At 37.0% G+C, this 15,917-nt stretch overlaps 2 protein-coding genes across 2 annotated transcripts in view; both read right to left on the bottom strand.

Moving 5' to 3' along the window:
- Window positions 1-994: 994 nt before the first annotated feature.
- LOC107697284 (popeye domain-containing protein 3-like) lies at window positions 995-2,663 on the bottom strand. Its single transcript, XM_016498009.1, has 3 exons — window positions 2,061-2,663; window positions 1,856-1,964; window positions 995-1,784 (listed from the first exon to the last, which is right to left on the bottom strand). Exons 1-3 carry the CDS (start codon window positions 2,552-2,554, stop codon window positions 1,491-1,493), a joined length of 897 nt encoding a protein of 298 aa, XP_016353495.1. The 5' UTR covers window positions 2,555-2,663; the 3' UTR covers window positions 995-1,490.
- An 8,506-nt stretch (window positions 2,664-11,169) lies between these two features.
- Window positions 11,170-15,917, bottom strand: part of stx12l (syntaxin 12, like) — a 9,412-nt gene continuing 4,664 nt past the window's right edge. Inside the window, exons 4-10 of the mRNA XM_016498010.1 lie at window positions 14,075-14,174; window positions 13,864-14,001; window positions 13,745-13,788; window positions 12,624-12,720; window positions 12,355-12,427; window positions 12,173-12,255; window positions 11,170-11,376 (exon numbers count right to left, since the gene is read on the bottom strand). Coding sequence (XP_016353496.1) covers window positions 11,284-11,376; window positions 12,173-12,255; window positions 12,355-12,427; window positions 12,624-12,720; window positions 13,745-13,788; window positions 13,864-14,001; window positions 14,075-14,174 — 628 coding nt within the window. The 3' untranslated portion in view covers window positions 11,170-11,283. The remainder of the gene's footprint in view (window positions 11,377-12,172; window positions 12,256-12,354; window positions 12,428-12,623; window positions 12,721-13,744; window positions 13,789-13,863; window positions 14,002-14,074; window positions 14,175-15,917) is intronic.

Genomic DNA, 15,917 nt, shown 5'->3' with positions numbered 1-15,917 from the left:
ATCAAATATTCAATATCGCTACTCATTATAAGTACTTGGTACATTATCAGCGCAGCGGCAGACGTTCAAACTAATATCACGTAATTTACGTCTCTCTGATGATTGGTTGATATCAGAAGGGAGGCTAGCCTCCCTTGCGAGGGTTCTTTTCTCAACACTCCTCAGCGCTGAAAGTGAACACTCGATGCTGATTGGCTAATTTTTTTTACCAACGGAGGCACAAGAGCTTAGCGCTCGCTCGGCCTCCCCCTCCCCTTTTCTAAGACCTAGCGGTTGTAATTACATCAGCAGATTCGGCACATTCGCGATAGAAAAGCGGCGCTTTCAAGTTATGATATTACAACTGTGAAATTACAAACAAAAAATACACATTCTGAGACATGAACTGAAATGAATTGTGAATTTTATTAACATTAAATCGTCCTCCTCCCATTTTCACCTCAAAATTATGGGGAAGCTGTGCCTCCCCTGCCTCCCCTGACGAGCCGCCACTGTGTAATTTGTTATTTTGTTTTCAGAATTGTGATTTGTTTAGCACTTCTCGGTCACCGTACTGGTCTGACATGGAGCTGCACTAAAATATGCCCTTAATTGTAGGCTAATAAAACTAAATTATGGAAGGGCGCCGAGATCAATTTTCATCTGGCAGATATGTTGTCTGTTTCATCAGCCACATTTGTAGGCTAGGATATGTGTAAATGCCCACATTAAAACTCACTGCATGCATTGTGCAGCTCCTAAATGAGACGACTGGACGGATAGCCTATATCGTGCACTGGTTCAACTTGTAATTAATCGTGTATCACACTCACAGCTTTGCCAAAATGTGAACTACACGTGGTTGAAATACGCTAGTTGTTTACCTGCTCAAAACACAAACAAGCCTATGATAATAAAAATGTGCTAAAAATGCAATCTCTCAAAAAAGAGGAGAGAAAAATAAACCATAGCCTGTCAGAAAAACTAGTCTTATCCTGTATAGTGTCCCCTTTAATTCTGAAATGATTGATATACCCCTTCATAGTTGCTTTTACGAGTCTATAAGAATTTTTTATTTTATTTTCAAAATGTGTGAACATTTCATTTGTGTGTAAAGCAAACATACTAGGCTACATAGGCATGGGCAACAGTTAAATAACAACTTCAGATTGACAGTGTTCATGTAGGTGTTCTAGGATGTATTGGTGATGCAGAGAGATGAAAGATGAGTTTTCACGTGAAAGCTTGATTCTAAACAGTTAATCTCTCATTCATTCAGACAACGTTTCCACAGATGCCTTGATATACAGTGTATAATAATTAGGTGATAATCTGAACAATTGTTGAAAAATGGCTTGACTGAACAAAAACACTTGATTTCAGGTCACTACAATTAAATAAAACAAGGACAACTATATTTGTGGAATATAAAAGAATACAACAATGCATGACAAAACCAGGACCATTAATTACCATCAGTTAAGGCTACACAAATTTGGAGCGTGCGTTTCTCATGAGTCTCGTTCTGTCGGTTTGGTTTTACTCGGTCCCAGCACTGGCCGGGATTCACTTGTGTTTTCTATTTCTGGCTCTGGTCCGTGACAGAAGCTTGGTAACCGGAGATCGTAGCGGAACCCGCGGGTGTCGAAAGCCTTTTCGTTGAGAGAGAAGAGTTTCTCCGCGATGTCATTGCGCACCAGCAGCGCGAAGATCTTGGCGATGTAGCGGTGCTGCGCGAACAGCAGATAGAGTTTCTTTCGTCTCCACGCCACGTACCTGCACCGGTTATCTGCACGTAACGTAACCTGGAAAAAAATACAAGAAGTTGTCCCATTACAAAGGTTACAGTACGAAAACAAACACACAATTTATTCACCTGAAAAATCCCTTCTTCTGAAGGTCTGAGGGAGTCCCACTCTGGAGAGTCCAGGAACTGAAATGGATAGATGTGGTGCAAAAACTCCCCGTTCACCGTCACTCGTATCCTATTTTAGACAAAGCGAGTGCTTTGTTTGTCTTGAAGCACACATAGTAAGACATAATACCCGGATTATTTCTAGTTATGAAGTCCATTTACTCACCTGCCTGAGATAAGAACGGACAGTTTGTCGATGGAGGTTTTACCCTCCACGGCGAAGCAGTGGTCTTTATCTATAGTGTAGATATCGCCCTCACAACACTCCACGATTTTTCCAAAATGAGTTAAGGATACCCCCAGCTTTTTGAACATATAATCGTAGAGATCCTGGATCTCCTTATCAAAAGTGACGCTTCGCAATCGGTACGACCCATGAACAACTTGTGCCAGACAGAAGGCGAAAAGCGCGAAAGTCCATGAAAACGAGTCAGTCGTGCAGGGATCGGACCATGCCCAGATCGAATAACAGAAAAACCCCAGCGTTAAAAAGCTGAACATGTAGAGTAATCCATAAAAGCCGCTGCCGCCCATAAATCCTAAAACCAGCAGCATATGTGCGAGATGAAACATTGATCCTTCAGGATTTTCCTTCCATTCTGAGCACACTGGGTATTCCAGAGTCTGTGCTGTCAAGTTATTCTCTGTCAAATGACTCATAATGGAAAATAAATAATTGTCCGGATACGACGCGAGTCGTCAACAAACGCTGCGTTAATAAACGCACTGTATGTTTCTCTGAAGAGATGATCAAGGTCCTGCGCACCGACAGCTCTTTATTGCGCAAACAGAAACCTACTCCTTCAGCCTACCCAGAGGAGAACTATTACTTAAAGGCTGCTGCTGCTTTGGAGACGTAATGGAGTTGTAATTTGAGTTTAGTTCAAGTATGTGCCTTTGTCTGGGACGTTTCTCCTGAGATTTCAGTTGTGACTTTTCTGGGAACTTTACATCTAATTTTAATATGATGCCACACTCTAAAAAATGCTGGGTTGTTTTAACCCAACTTTGGGTCAAAAATGGACTAACCCAACTTTTGGGTTAAAAATGTAATAGAAAAATTTAACCCAACGGTTGGGTTAGTCCATATTTGACCCAAAGTTGGGTTAAAACAACCCAGCATTTTTTACAGTGCATGAATTAAAAGGGCTGAAATTTTACCACCTCCACACTTTTTGCCAGAGTGTTTGTTTTTATATTTGTTTGTTAGTGTCAGTATGGATGTGACTGAGAACATGGAGAATGCATTCAAAAGCCATCACAAAACAAAAGTTTGTCCATCACAACCCAGTTCTTCAGGAATCCCCTGCCACCCCAATTGCGCCTTTATTTTTAATCTCTGGTATAAATGAATTTGGGATGGACTTTAAGTAGTCCGGGGGAAATTACAGCTCAAGTTATGTCCCATGCTTGAGCCCTTCCTTTACAGACAGCATGTTTTTACCTTTACCAGCCGTTACTGCTTTCATGGAGTAGATGGACATGTGCGCTTGGGAAATGTCCAGTTTTGGAGGAGATTAATCATACTTCTGGTTAATGTTCTAATTTATGGTTAATAATAAATACTTTAATGTTTTTCAGTTTGAATTTCATATAAACAATATTGCTACTAGTTAGTCTTTTAGCTTTGTTTGTTTTTAGCTTATATTAATAGCATGTATTTATTAATTATTCACACTGTTGCACTGTTAATTATTGTGTGTTATTGTTTATGTAGACTATTAAGTTCTTTTTTAATATTTGAATATGTCATGCCTATGGTTATTTCGATTTCTTTTACAGTCTGTATAAGTCTCTCTCTCTCTCTCTCTCTCTCTCTCTCTCTCTCTATATATATATATAAAATGAATTCACATATCTATGACATATTACTGCAGCTAAATGCAGTTGTCACTCCTGTCACTTTACAGTGTAGCCTTTCTGACAATACACTAAGCTAACAAAAAATATGGGTTACACTTTATTTTAAGGTGTCCTTGTTACAGTGTAGTTATACATTTAGGTACTGAGTAATATTAATTAACTACATGTACTTACTATATGGTTAGGGTTAGGATTAGGGATTGGCTTAGGGTTACTTGCTTGTAATTATGCATAATTAATTGTTATTATAATAGTAAATACATGTAACAAGGACACCTTAAAATAAAGTGTTACCAAAATATGTTCTAAGTGTTGCTAGCATTCTCATTAGGTTATGAAAATGTTATTTCTGAATGTTCTCTGAACGTTCAAAACATCCATTTTTAAAATGTTTACAAATATTTTTCTTGGTTATACAAAAGTTATGGGAACATTCTGAAGGATCTAAGGATCCTCAAATGCAAACTGTGTGTTTTGCTTCAAGAGAGCAACCAAAAATGTGTGTGTGTGTCTTTTATACTCATTTATTCAGTCATTTATAATCATTTACAATTTAATTGTTTTATTATTCCATTCAATCCTTTGATCCTCTGTTTGGAACCTGTAAAATGTTATCTATGTCGAACCTTTTCCCCCATGACTAAAAAGTACTCATCTTATAACTGAGTAGAAGTATTCAACGATTCTTCAGTTTGGAATGGAATAGAATTTACATCACAAAATAGGCTACTTATTCTCAAAATAGGCCACTTGAGAATATTAATGACGTTATTCAAGTACTTAGTAGTATTCAAGTCGCAAAATGAATGATGGCATTTTTTCACAACATATTTGTTATGTTAATAAAGGTTGCGTGTCCAATACAATTTCCAATACTTTGCTTCAGGTATTTCAAGGGCAGACAGTCTTTATGTGCGAAAACATAATGAGACATGAGATACTGTGCATGACACTGGGACAGTACTTTTCTCAAGACACAAAGCAGGGTGTTTCAGCAGTGGCAGTTTTGTTCTGGTTGAAAATAACTCATCGTTAACACACCAACCCCACCCCCAGCCAGCAGCCTGCCAGCTGAAGGTGCCTTTCATACACACTCTGGGGTATGAAAACAAACTTCACCCGAGCAAGAAATTGAGGACAAACCTTCTCTACAGTCTCATGAATCATAAAACTATAAGTGTTGAAGTCCTAATAAACATCATATCTTCAGTTTATCCATAGAATCTCTGTGATTTTGTATAAACATGGAGAACATAACAGAGCATGTTGTTAAGAGAGCTGACGTGTGTTAGAGGGTCAGCCATGAACAGCTCTGCCTTTATACTGGCTATCAGACACCCAGCATGTCTATATATAGATCCAGACCCCAGTATATCTGTCAGTGTGTGTGTCTGTCTGTGTGTGTGTGTGTGTGTGTGTGTGTGTGTGTGTGTGTGTCTACAAAAGAAAGAGACAGAGAAACAGGGAATTGGAGCATATTAATTGGGGTGTGAGATCTGTGCAATGTATGCATAACTTCCATGATAAGGAAAAAAACTAACAGCATCATTGTATTAGATTGTGTGTCAGACCAGGTGTGTGCATGTTCACTGACAGATGAAGTACCTGCTCGGTCATTAATCTAAAAGAACAGCGCTGAGTTTTGAGACCAAGGACACCTTTAGCTGAGAGGTGTTACAGAAAAATAGGACACCACCATGAAAGGTTTGCAATCCTCATTGCTGGTGGCAGGTTTCTTAAATCGCATCTTATTATGTCTTAAAATATCTCTGAGAGTGCAGGTGGGGAGTCTTTTGGCTGACTACTAATACTATAACTAATACAGGCCTGGATTTGTCAAAATGAAAAAAATCTTTTAGCTTGAAGGTCAAGACGAGGGAAGATGCCCCCTTATTTTTAAATAGTAACATATTTAGATAAATTTAGCATATGCAGCATGATGATGATCAGCCAATGTCTTATTAAGGGAAATAAATAGCACAAAATGTTTGTATTTCCAGTGTCATTAAAGCAAAATACTAAATCGACTTTTCTATTTAAAATTGTGTTTTGATAACTTAGATGAATGTATTCAGATTAATTAAATAATGAATGACAGACAAAGTAGAATTCCAGTAAAAGAGATTCATCAGAAAGGTACATTTATTCTTGTATATGTACTTATATACTTAATTGCATATGTCATAATATATGAATTCAAATTGACCGATTTAACTCAATTAGCCTATTGGTTTTAATGTGTACACAAATTATTCATTAACAAATGGGAACCGAATACAATGTCATGGATCAAAACTTTTTTGAATGACTAAATCACACAAATGTTGATATTCAGATGAAATTACAAACTTAAGAAGAGCATAGCCATTCATCAAATGTTTGAGATTTTGTGCCAAGAGAAAACAATATAAGGTGTTGGTAAGAGGTCATCTTGCTCTATTGAAATGTTGAGCCTTGTACAATTTTGCAATACTTGTACATACAGGTGCATCTCAATAAATTGGTCCATTGTGTTTTTTGAAAACCAACGTCACTGCACCCGTTGGAGCATTTTTGGAGCACTTCATGCTTCCTTCTGCTGACCAGCTTTTTGAAGATGCTGATTTCATTTTCCAGCAGGATTTGGCACCTGCCCACACTGCCAAAAGCACCAAAAGTTGGTTAAATGACCATGGTGTTGGTGTGCTTGACTGGCCAGCAAACTCACCAGACCTGAACCCCATAGAGAATCTATGGGGTATTGTCAAGAGGAAAATGAGAAACAAGAGACCAAAAAATGCAGATGAGCTGAAGGCCACTGTCAAAGAAACCTGGGCTTCCATACCACCTCAGCAGTGCCACAAACTGATCACCTCCATGCCACGCCGAATTGAGGCAGTAATTAAAGCAAAAGGAGCCCCTACCAAGTATTGAGTACATGTACAGTAAATGAACATACTTTCCAGAAGGCCAACAATTCACTAAAAATGTTTTTTTTTATTGGTCTTATGAAGTATTCTAATTTGTTGAGATAGTGAATTGGTGGGTTTTTGTTAAATGTGAGCCAAAATCATCACAATTAAAAGAACCAAAGACTTAAACTACTTCAGTCTGTGTGCATTGAATTTATTTAATACACGAGTTTCACAATTTGAGTTGAATTACTGAAATAAATAAACTTTTCCGCGACATTCTAATTTATTGAGATGCACCTGTAATATTGGAATATTTGTTGTTCCCCTAGAGATTTGGTCTAACCAAATAAAATTGAAAAACCTGGTTCAGCAATTTTCGGGCCATTTTGTTTAATTCATTTAAGACTGGTCTCTTACTGGATGTATTTTTAAGCCGTTTACACCGCATAGACTTACTGACACAACCCAGCACTCAAGAGTGTGAAGTCAAGTCAAGTCACCTTTATTTATATAGTGCTAATGCTGCAATATAACAAAGAGTGAAAAATTTAAGGGGGTCTGAATACTTTCCGTACCCACTGTATATAAGTTATATATGTGTGTGTGTGTGTGTGTGAACTATTCCTTTAATTAATACACTTCACCCTCCTTCTGCTTTCACTTTATCAGGTGCAGTGGGGAGCTAACTGAGTGAGTGCCAGTTGACTGAAACAGATTGAAGTCATTTGCATAGTTTGCAAACTGCAGAACAAAATGGAATCCGACTAGTCCCATTAAAGAAAGTCCCATTCAATTGTTGGAGGTCTAGGACCCCCTTTTGTTGGCCCTCACCTTTTCAACCCTCTTCCAAGCTAAAGACTCATTCACATTTTCCCTTGCTCAGTGAAATTTTGTCTCAGCATCTGAGACAAATGCGCTGAGCATGGACTTGTGTGTGTGATTAAAATACACCACAACACCATCTGTTTGAGGGTGATGAAGTGGTGTGTGAATACTAGTAATTCCAAGCTATTGGTGCAACTTGGTCATCATGAGACAAGATATGAAGATGTTTTGGCCAGTGGGAATTTCCTTTGAGAAACCCAATTGAGAAACCCCTTGAGAGGCCCATTACTAAAAAGAAGGCAATGAATAATAAATGCTGTATTGATACTCTGTTCTCAAATTTTACCCATGTAATCCTTAATTTGATCATGATTTTGTGATCATGATTTTGATTAAAGAACTAGAGCAATCTTATTTATAAATCAGTAATAGACCCTTTAAACATCTGTGTTAAGTTGTGCTTTCTTTTTTTATTTCACTTTGACACAGGCATTATCTTCCAGTGGGACAAACTGGAACGAAGAGTTTACACCACAAATCTAAAAATGTTCACATGAAATCAACAGTCTCCACTTTTATTTATTGATGACAATACCTGAGTACAGGTGGTACACGGGCGGTTCGAGAGCGTCAACAAAGGGATAAGTCTGTTATCCAATCTCACTGAGTGGGTAGTGCTATGACAACAGTGACTGGTCTTCTTGTTTCGAGCCCAGGACACTGGAAGGGGCAGCAGCCATGGCACTTTGTTAGGGATCCCAATTCGTCGGTCACCGACGTGACTCGGAGTGACCGACTGAAAGGGAACGTCTCGGTTATGTATGTAACCCTCGTTCCCTAAAGGAGGGAACGAAGATGTCACGTCCCGTCGCCACGGCTGCTGTACCACCGCTGAGTGGCCGGGTCACCGGCTCGGTTCCTCAGCGAAAACCTGGTATGCGGTGCACCGGCTGCCTTTTTATGCTCACGCTGTGATCAGCGGCAGCTGGATGCAATCGTCGCATGCCAATGTGCATTGGCTCATTTAGTTTACACTCGAAGTGGATTGGTTTCTCTAAGCGAGATTCCAATTTGTCGGTCACCGATGTGACGTCTCTGTTCCCTCCTTCAGGGAACGAGGGTTACATACGTAACCGAGACGTTTTCTCTTGATTCAGACAGAAATTTTTCACTGGAGAAAACAATATTACGGATAGAGGGCAGCCAGAAATTGTTTGTATTTGTTTCTTAAAAACACGCAGCTTTTCATTTCACAAGATATTAATTGATGCACTGGAGTCGTGTGGATTATATAGTGATTCTTTTATCAGCTGTTTGGACTCTCATTTTGATGGCACCCATTCACTGCAGAGGATCCATTAGCAAGCAAGTGATGTAATGATACATTTGTATAAATCTGTTATGATGAACAAACAAACTACATATTGGATGACCTGAGCTGATTTAATTTTTGGGTGAACTATTCCTTTAATAAACAATTAATAGTGTAGCATAGCATAGCATAAAGAATCTGTTGATATGACCAACAGTTTGTCATCAGTGCCTCTACCACACCACCTGGATTTGCAAAATAAGACAATGCACACAGGACCACCAACTCCCATTTCCTTTGTTCTCGTGTTTCTACAAAGATTCAGCTCTGAAGCAGGAAATGAAAAAAAGATTGAAGGGAAAAAGTAGCCTCAGATGAAAAGGAACCTCACAAACAACATCCCTCCTTTCACACCACATACAAAATAGCAGCCAAGGGGAGAGGTGATTTTACCTTTCCCCTTAGGACTCTCTTTGTTCTACTAAAGAACACACAGATGCTATTTTATTAATTAACTGTGCAAAATGGAACACAGAAAAGACCTATATAACACCTATATTTTATTGATATTCTACCTCACAAACACATTCAAATGCACAGTAGTATTAGTAATGCATATCTGTATTTTATAAGGTGTTCTGTGTGGTTGAGTGTGGGATGTTATGTTAAAGATTAATATTTACAGGTACATTCAGATTCCTGACTGTAAACCAACAATGTTGTTTAAGCTCTCAGCCTCTTGCCTAAGCAAAACCAAAACCCTTTTCCTGAAATCTGATGGCTGACAAAGTATAAATGTTGTTCCAGGACCATAATTTCTTGGCAAAATGATGGTTACTATCTTGGTAAACTTGGGTGTGGCCAATGTCCTCATTTAAATATGTAATTGAAAATAATTTTACATTAAGTTAAATGAATGTTTGCAATTCTGATATGGTTTGCACTAAGAAATAATGCAAAACCTCCAACTCCTACACAGTCCCTGTGGCAGCTCTATAAACACTTCTCCATGTAGTGGCTTTAGCCACTGCAATCATAATCAAGACTTTCCCAAAATGTGGGGTAGAATATAAGATGTGCATGTTGAACTGTTAGTCATGCTAATCAGTGGAGGACAGTGGGGGTGTTCTGCCCGCTGATTATGACAATGAGTGATGCACAAAAATGACAAAGGACGACTCGAAAATAACTAGAAAATAAATGAAAATTGAAGAGCACTTCAATCTCAGCATTAACATGATGAAGTTATAATTATAATTTGTGAGCCTAACCCTTCTTAAGATGGATGTCCTGAGCAACAGAACACAACATTGAATATTCTGTCATTACAAAAACAAGCATTAACTCCATATCATGGTGAGCTTTGATGACCAAGGCGGGCTGACCATCAGTGATGTTTACTGTGTGCCACCTTGTGGGTGAAACAGAAACTGTGAACATTAACATGGTACTTTGCAGTCCTATTTAAATCAGCATATGCAATATGCAACAAATTAGTTTTGATCATCTGAAATAAAAATGGATAGATATAGATTATTAAAACTTAATTAATTTATTATGTACTACCAAGAAATACATCGACTTCTGAGAATCAAAGCACTGCATCAAAACATACACAACATTAAACTGTTTGAAACAATTTTGAGAAATAAATATTTTTAAGAATAAACTAAGTATTATTATTTTGCATCATTTCAGTTAAAAAAAAAGAATCAAGACCTGCAGCAACAAAATACAATTTTTAAAAGGAATTACATTCATGCAAGTGGTTGCAAACGTAAACCATGTTTAAGCTGTACTATATATGATCCAGATATTTAATGGACAAACATTTTTATAGAGGAAACTATTCTCTTACTAGCAATGTTTATTTAACACAAATGTGCAGATAGTGTGAAAATACTTTAAAACAATCTGTATTTCTGCAGGAATGGCTCTTAATATTGGCATCTGATCCATATTAGTAAATAAAAATATACCATGTCTCTGTGATCCATGTTTGAGCTGAGATCTGAGGTGATGTGATGTTTGATAATTGTCTTAAATAAGAAGGGGGTAAATGGTTCGAAATGTTTAAGAGACACTATAGGTTCACATCACAATATTACAAGCCATTCCTAGAAATTGAAGTTTTTTTTTTTGTTTTGTTTTTTCCACAAATATGTGCACACACACACACACACACACACACACACACACACAGTCTGGTTCACTATCCTTGTGGGGACTCTCCATAGGCGTAATCGTTTTTATACTGTACAAACTGTATTTTCTATCGCCCTACACCAACCCTACCCCTCACAGGAAACTTTATGCAGTGTGATTAGCTTCTGTACCCATGGGGACCTCAATTTAGTCCCCATGAGTTGGTGTGTATTCAGGTTTAAGTCCCCACCAGTATAGAAAAACATGTATACACACACACACACACACACACAATCATTCAGTCAACACTGAAGTAGGATCCTGTACTTCTGTAAGATTCTGCTCTCATCTTATCTGATTGCTTGCCAAATAATTATAGCAAAGGTGGTCGCCACTAGCGACACGACAAGAGCCAGAATACACATCCTCTTGCGGGATTTCCTCTTAAAAGGAAAAAACACAATTATATACAGTCTACTAGGCAGCACTACTGATCTTAGTGAATGCATCTGTAACATAAACTACCAGTTAAAAGTTTGAAATCATTTTGAAATAGAGACTTTTTTTAAAAATAGAAATCTCTTATGCTCACCAAGGCTGCATATTTGATAAAAAACACAGTAAAACAATAATATAATTACAGTTTCAATGATCTGTTTTCTATTTGAATATATTTTAAAATGTGATTTATTCTTGTGATGATAAAGCGGTATTTTCTCAGCATCACTACTCCAGTCTTCAGTGTCACATGATCCTTCAGAAATCATTCTAATATCGCTGATTTGCTCCTAAAAATATTTATTATTATTATTATTATAAAGGTTGAAAGTATTATTTTCTGAAAACAAAAACATTACTGCGTAATAGTTTTGTGCAAAACATGATTAATTTTATTTCTTAGGATTCTTTGATAAATAGTTCAAAAGAACATCATTTATTTGTAAACAGAAATCTTTTGATGTATTATAAATGTCATTACTTTTGATCCATTTAATGCATACAGCTGAATAAAATTATACATTGCTTAAAAAAAAAAAATCTTACTGACCCGAAACTTTTGAATGGTAGTGTATTATTATTATTAATGTTGAAAATAGTTGTACTATCTAATATTTTTGTTATATTTAATAAATAAATGCAGCCTTGTTGAGCATAATAAACTTCTTTCAAAAAAAACCAAAAACCTTTGACTGGTAATGTATGTGTAAAGGAAGGAAAGTCATATAAATGGCCTGATACCTGATGATAAGCCGCCTGCTGGAGTTGTTCAGCTCCTCTCTCCACATGCACCTCTGCACTCTCCACGCTGGCTTCAATGCTATCTGTCAATGATGACATGAGGAAACCAGGCCTTCAAATCTGTGAACAACTGAATCTGTGCAGGAAAAGAGTTCTGGTTGGAGAGAACTAGACTAACCTACCTATCATGTCACCCTGGTCATGGATCATAACTGCAAGGTCCTTGAAGATCTGATTCACATCCATAATGTCTGACTGAATCAAGAATCAAGAACAGAAAGCAGTTGGGACGTTGTACTACAATCCATGTCTGAGAATCACCATTTTCAAAAAAAGTATGACAATGTATTTGAAGACGTCTTTTAAAGGTATATAAAAAATGACAGGCTAGCTTGAATGCTTATGAGAAATGATCATTTTTGTATGCTGATGTCTTACAGGAAGTGCTCACCTCCAGCTGACGGATATTTGTCTCTCTCTCTTTAATAAGCTCAAGGTCCTCTTCGGTGAAAGGCTCCTCTTCTGTCTGCATCTTCCACCCTTCATTTCTTTTCAAATGAAAAAAGCTATGAACATTTCTGCTTTCGTATCTCTCACCAGACCCACTCTGTTCCTATCTGATTCATATCATATCAGTAAATCATCTTGGAATATGCATTGCATGTTTGTGATGTGCTTTTTGATCAAGATCAGGGTAAATGAGAGCGATATTTGATCCTTGGGTTTGAATTGGGGTCAAATGAATTACAGCTTGATAAAGGACTAATTTTTAGATTTGATGAAAATGAAAAATGAAAATTCTGTCATCATTTACTCACCCTCATGTCGTTTCAAAGAGCAAGAACAAACCTCAGATGTGCTTGTGTGATACGTTTTCTCGCGTGTTGACCATATTTGATGTGTTCTATATATGTTTGTTCTGCAGTGCAAATAACAGCATTAAAAATTTTTTTTTATTCTTTTTGTTCTTCTCGTTTCAATGAACCGGTTCACCAGTTCTTTTACGTCATAATTTAATTGTGTCACTATCATCCCAACAGGTGATGAATTAATTCTCAAAAACGAATTTAAATAAAGCTATGTGTAAGAGCATGTAGCTGATTTATGATTTATATTTCCAGTACATTTTATTTGTTTTAATTTCTTCTGTTCAGGAGCCCTGCTAAGAAGTTGTCTAAATCCTACTTTATATCATATACCCTGGGATATTTTAATCAGGCATGTCCGAAAGTTAGTTTTGATTGAGCAACTTTTTTTGCTTTGTTGAACTGCTTTAAACAAGTCAGTTTAATTTGGTTTGGTTCATCCAGTTCACTAAAAAGAAAAGAACAATTTGATCACGAACAATACATCACTACTGTTATATAAAACAACCTTTTCATGAAATTAAACTGAATTAAACTGCTTAATTAATATGGGTTACTTTTACAGTGTCATGAGAATATATACAAATATCTTCATTGGTGTTTGAAAGATGAAAGAAAGATTTTAGGTTTGGAACGATCCTGATGGTGAGTAAATAATGACAGAATTTTCATTTTGAGGAGGACTCGATGAATATGAGGAACCTACTTTTCAAATGTCACAAGCTGTTCATCTTGACTGAGCTCATCAACCTGCAAAATGAAAGGCTTTTTATTAAGAAAATGACAAACACAAATTATCATTAGCTAATTAGCAAATATAGTTACCTGGAGTCTGGAGCCAGCTCGAGCCTGCGCTACTGATTCGCGCTCCCTCTCTGCGGCTCGCCGCTGGACCACTTGGAAGTTGTTGAGGGCAGCTGAGAAGTCATTCATCAGACGGTCTTTCTGAATCCTCTGCTGCCGCTGTGTGAAGAGAAGCGTTAGCATGACCACATCTGGCCAATATGAGGCCAGATGCACATTGGTTTGAACTCACCTGTTCTGAAGGAGACTGTGGCTGTGGTAAAGAGCCCAGGTCTTTCAGATGTCTGTTGGTCTCTTTTGCTAACTGGTTTGTGTAGTGCTGCATTTGCTGGCTGTTTGCAACATACAGAGATGTTACTATTTCTAACAGTCTCTTACCAAAATGAGCAGAAGCTGAAATAGCATGGCTGGTAATACATTCTTCCACTTTGCGAGACATAATTAGTATCCATAGGTTTTTAACAGTTGCTGGAAACAAAGTATTGTTTACCAAGTGTCTGCTAGAATAAGCATCTCTGAGGAGAAATTACCTACTGCGTTTGCCAACGTTTGCAAGTTAGCGGCATCAATTGCTACAGATATTCAGCTGTTTAATGCACTTAGTAAACTAATCACACTCTATATTCTAATCCTAATGCTAACCCTATAGTATACTGTTAATTAATATTACTCAACACTTAATTTTATAATTGCACTGTATATGAAACCTTAAAATAAATTGTAACCAATCATTTATTACTTTTGGATAAGCTGAAATTCTAATAACTAACTCATGCAAACATTTTCCACTAATATAAACTGTTTTTAATAAATAAATAGCTGGCAGACTTTTCCATTTGTTGGGTAGATGCAAACAGTTAATATAATTTTTCACCTTTTTAATGGAACCATCATATTTAAGAATATATTAATATTTTTACATAATAAAAGTACATATTTGTTGTTACTATTGTAAAGCAATTTTAAATGATTATGAAATTTCCAAGCAGCGTACGAAGCTTTCGGAATCTTATTATGATTATTATAATTATTATTTTAAATGAATGTATTTTAATGACAGTGTATTTATTAATAAAAGTGAATACAATTATTTTATCAAAATAAACAGAAAATAGTACAAACACTGCTGTAGTGATTGCTTTGAACAAATATTACAAAAAATGTATTACTTTAGCTAAAGTATTGTTATCAGTACTGTTGGCCTTTTGCTCCATGCTGATGAGTGTGGTATATGTACAGTGCTGCTTGAAAGTTTGTGAACCCTTTAGAATTTTCTATATTTCTGCATAAATATGACCCAAAAGATCAGCAGATCTTCACCTGAAAGTAGACAAAGAGAACCCAATCAAACAAAGAGAGAGAGCTGTGGCTTTCTTCTTGCAACTCTGCCATGCACACCATGCTTGTTCAGTGTTCTCCTGATGGTGGACTCATGAACATTAACATCAGCCAATGTGAGAAAGGCCTTGCTTAGAAGTTACCCTGGGGTCCTTTGCAACCTCGCAGACTATTACACGTTTTGCTTTTAGAGTGATCTTTGTTGGTCGACCATTCCTGGGGAGGGTAACGATAGTCTTGAATTTCCTCCATTTGTACACAATTTCTCTGACTGTAGATTTGTGGAGTCCAAACTCTTTAGATATGTTTTTGTCAACTTTTCTAACCTGATGAGCACCAGCAACTCTTTTTCTGAGGTCCACGGAGACCTCCTTTGTTCGTGCCACGATGCGCTTCCACAAACATGTTCAGACTCCCACAAGATCCCTGTTCTTGAAATAAAACAGGGCATGCACTGACACCCATTGATTGAAAACACTTCTGAACAGATGGACTCTAATTTTGCCTTCAAATTAACTAATCCTAGAGTTTCACATATTTTTGCCACTCACTGATAAGTAATATTGGATCATTTTCCAGAAAAAAATAAATGACAAAGTTTATATCTTTGTCTCATTTGTTTGATTGGGTTCTCTTTGTCTACTTTCAGGACTTGTGTGAAAATCTGCTGATCTTTTGGGTCATATTTATGTAGAAATATAGAAAATTCTAAAGGGTTCACAAACTTTCAAGCAGCA

This window comes from Sinocyclocheilus anshuiensis, unplaced genomic scaffold (assembly GCF_001515605.1).
Source record: "Sinocyclocheilus anshuiensis isolate Anshui unplaced genomic scaffold, SAMN03320099.WGS_v1.1 scaffold979, whole genome shotgun sequence".
NCBI classification, from domain to species: domain Eukaryota; kingdom Metazoa; phylum Chordata; class Actinopteri; order Cypriniformes; family Cyprinidae; genus Sinocyclocheilus; species Sinocyclocheilus anshuiensis.
The sequence above is the reverse complement of the archived record's forward strand: the minus strand, read 5'-3'. Positions and strand labels throughout refer to the sequence as shown.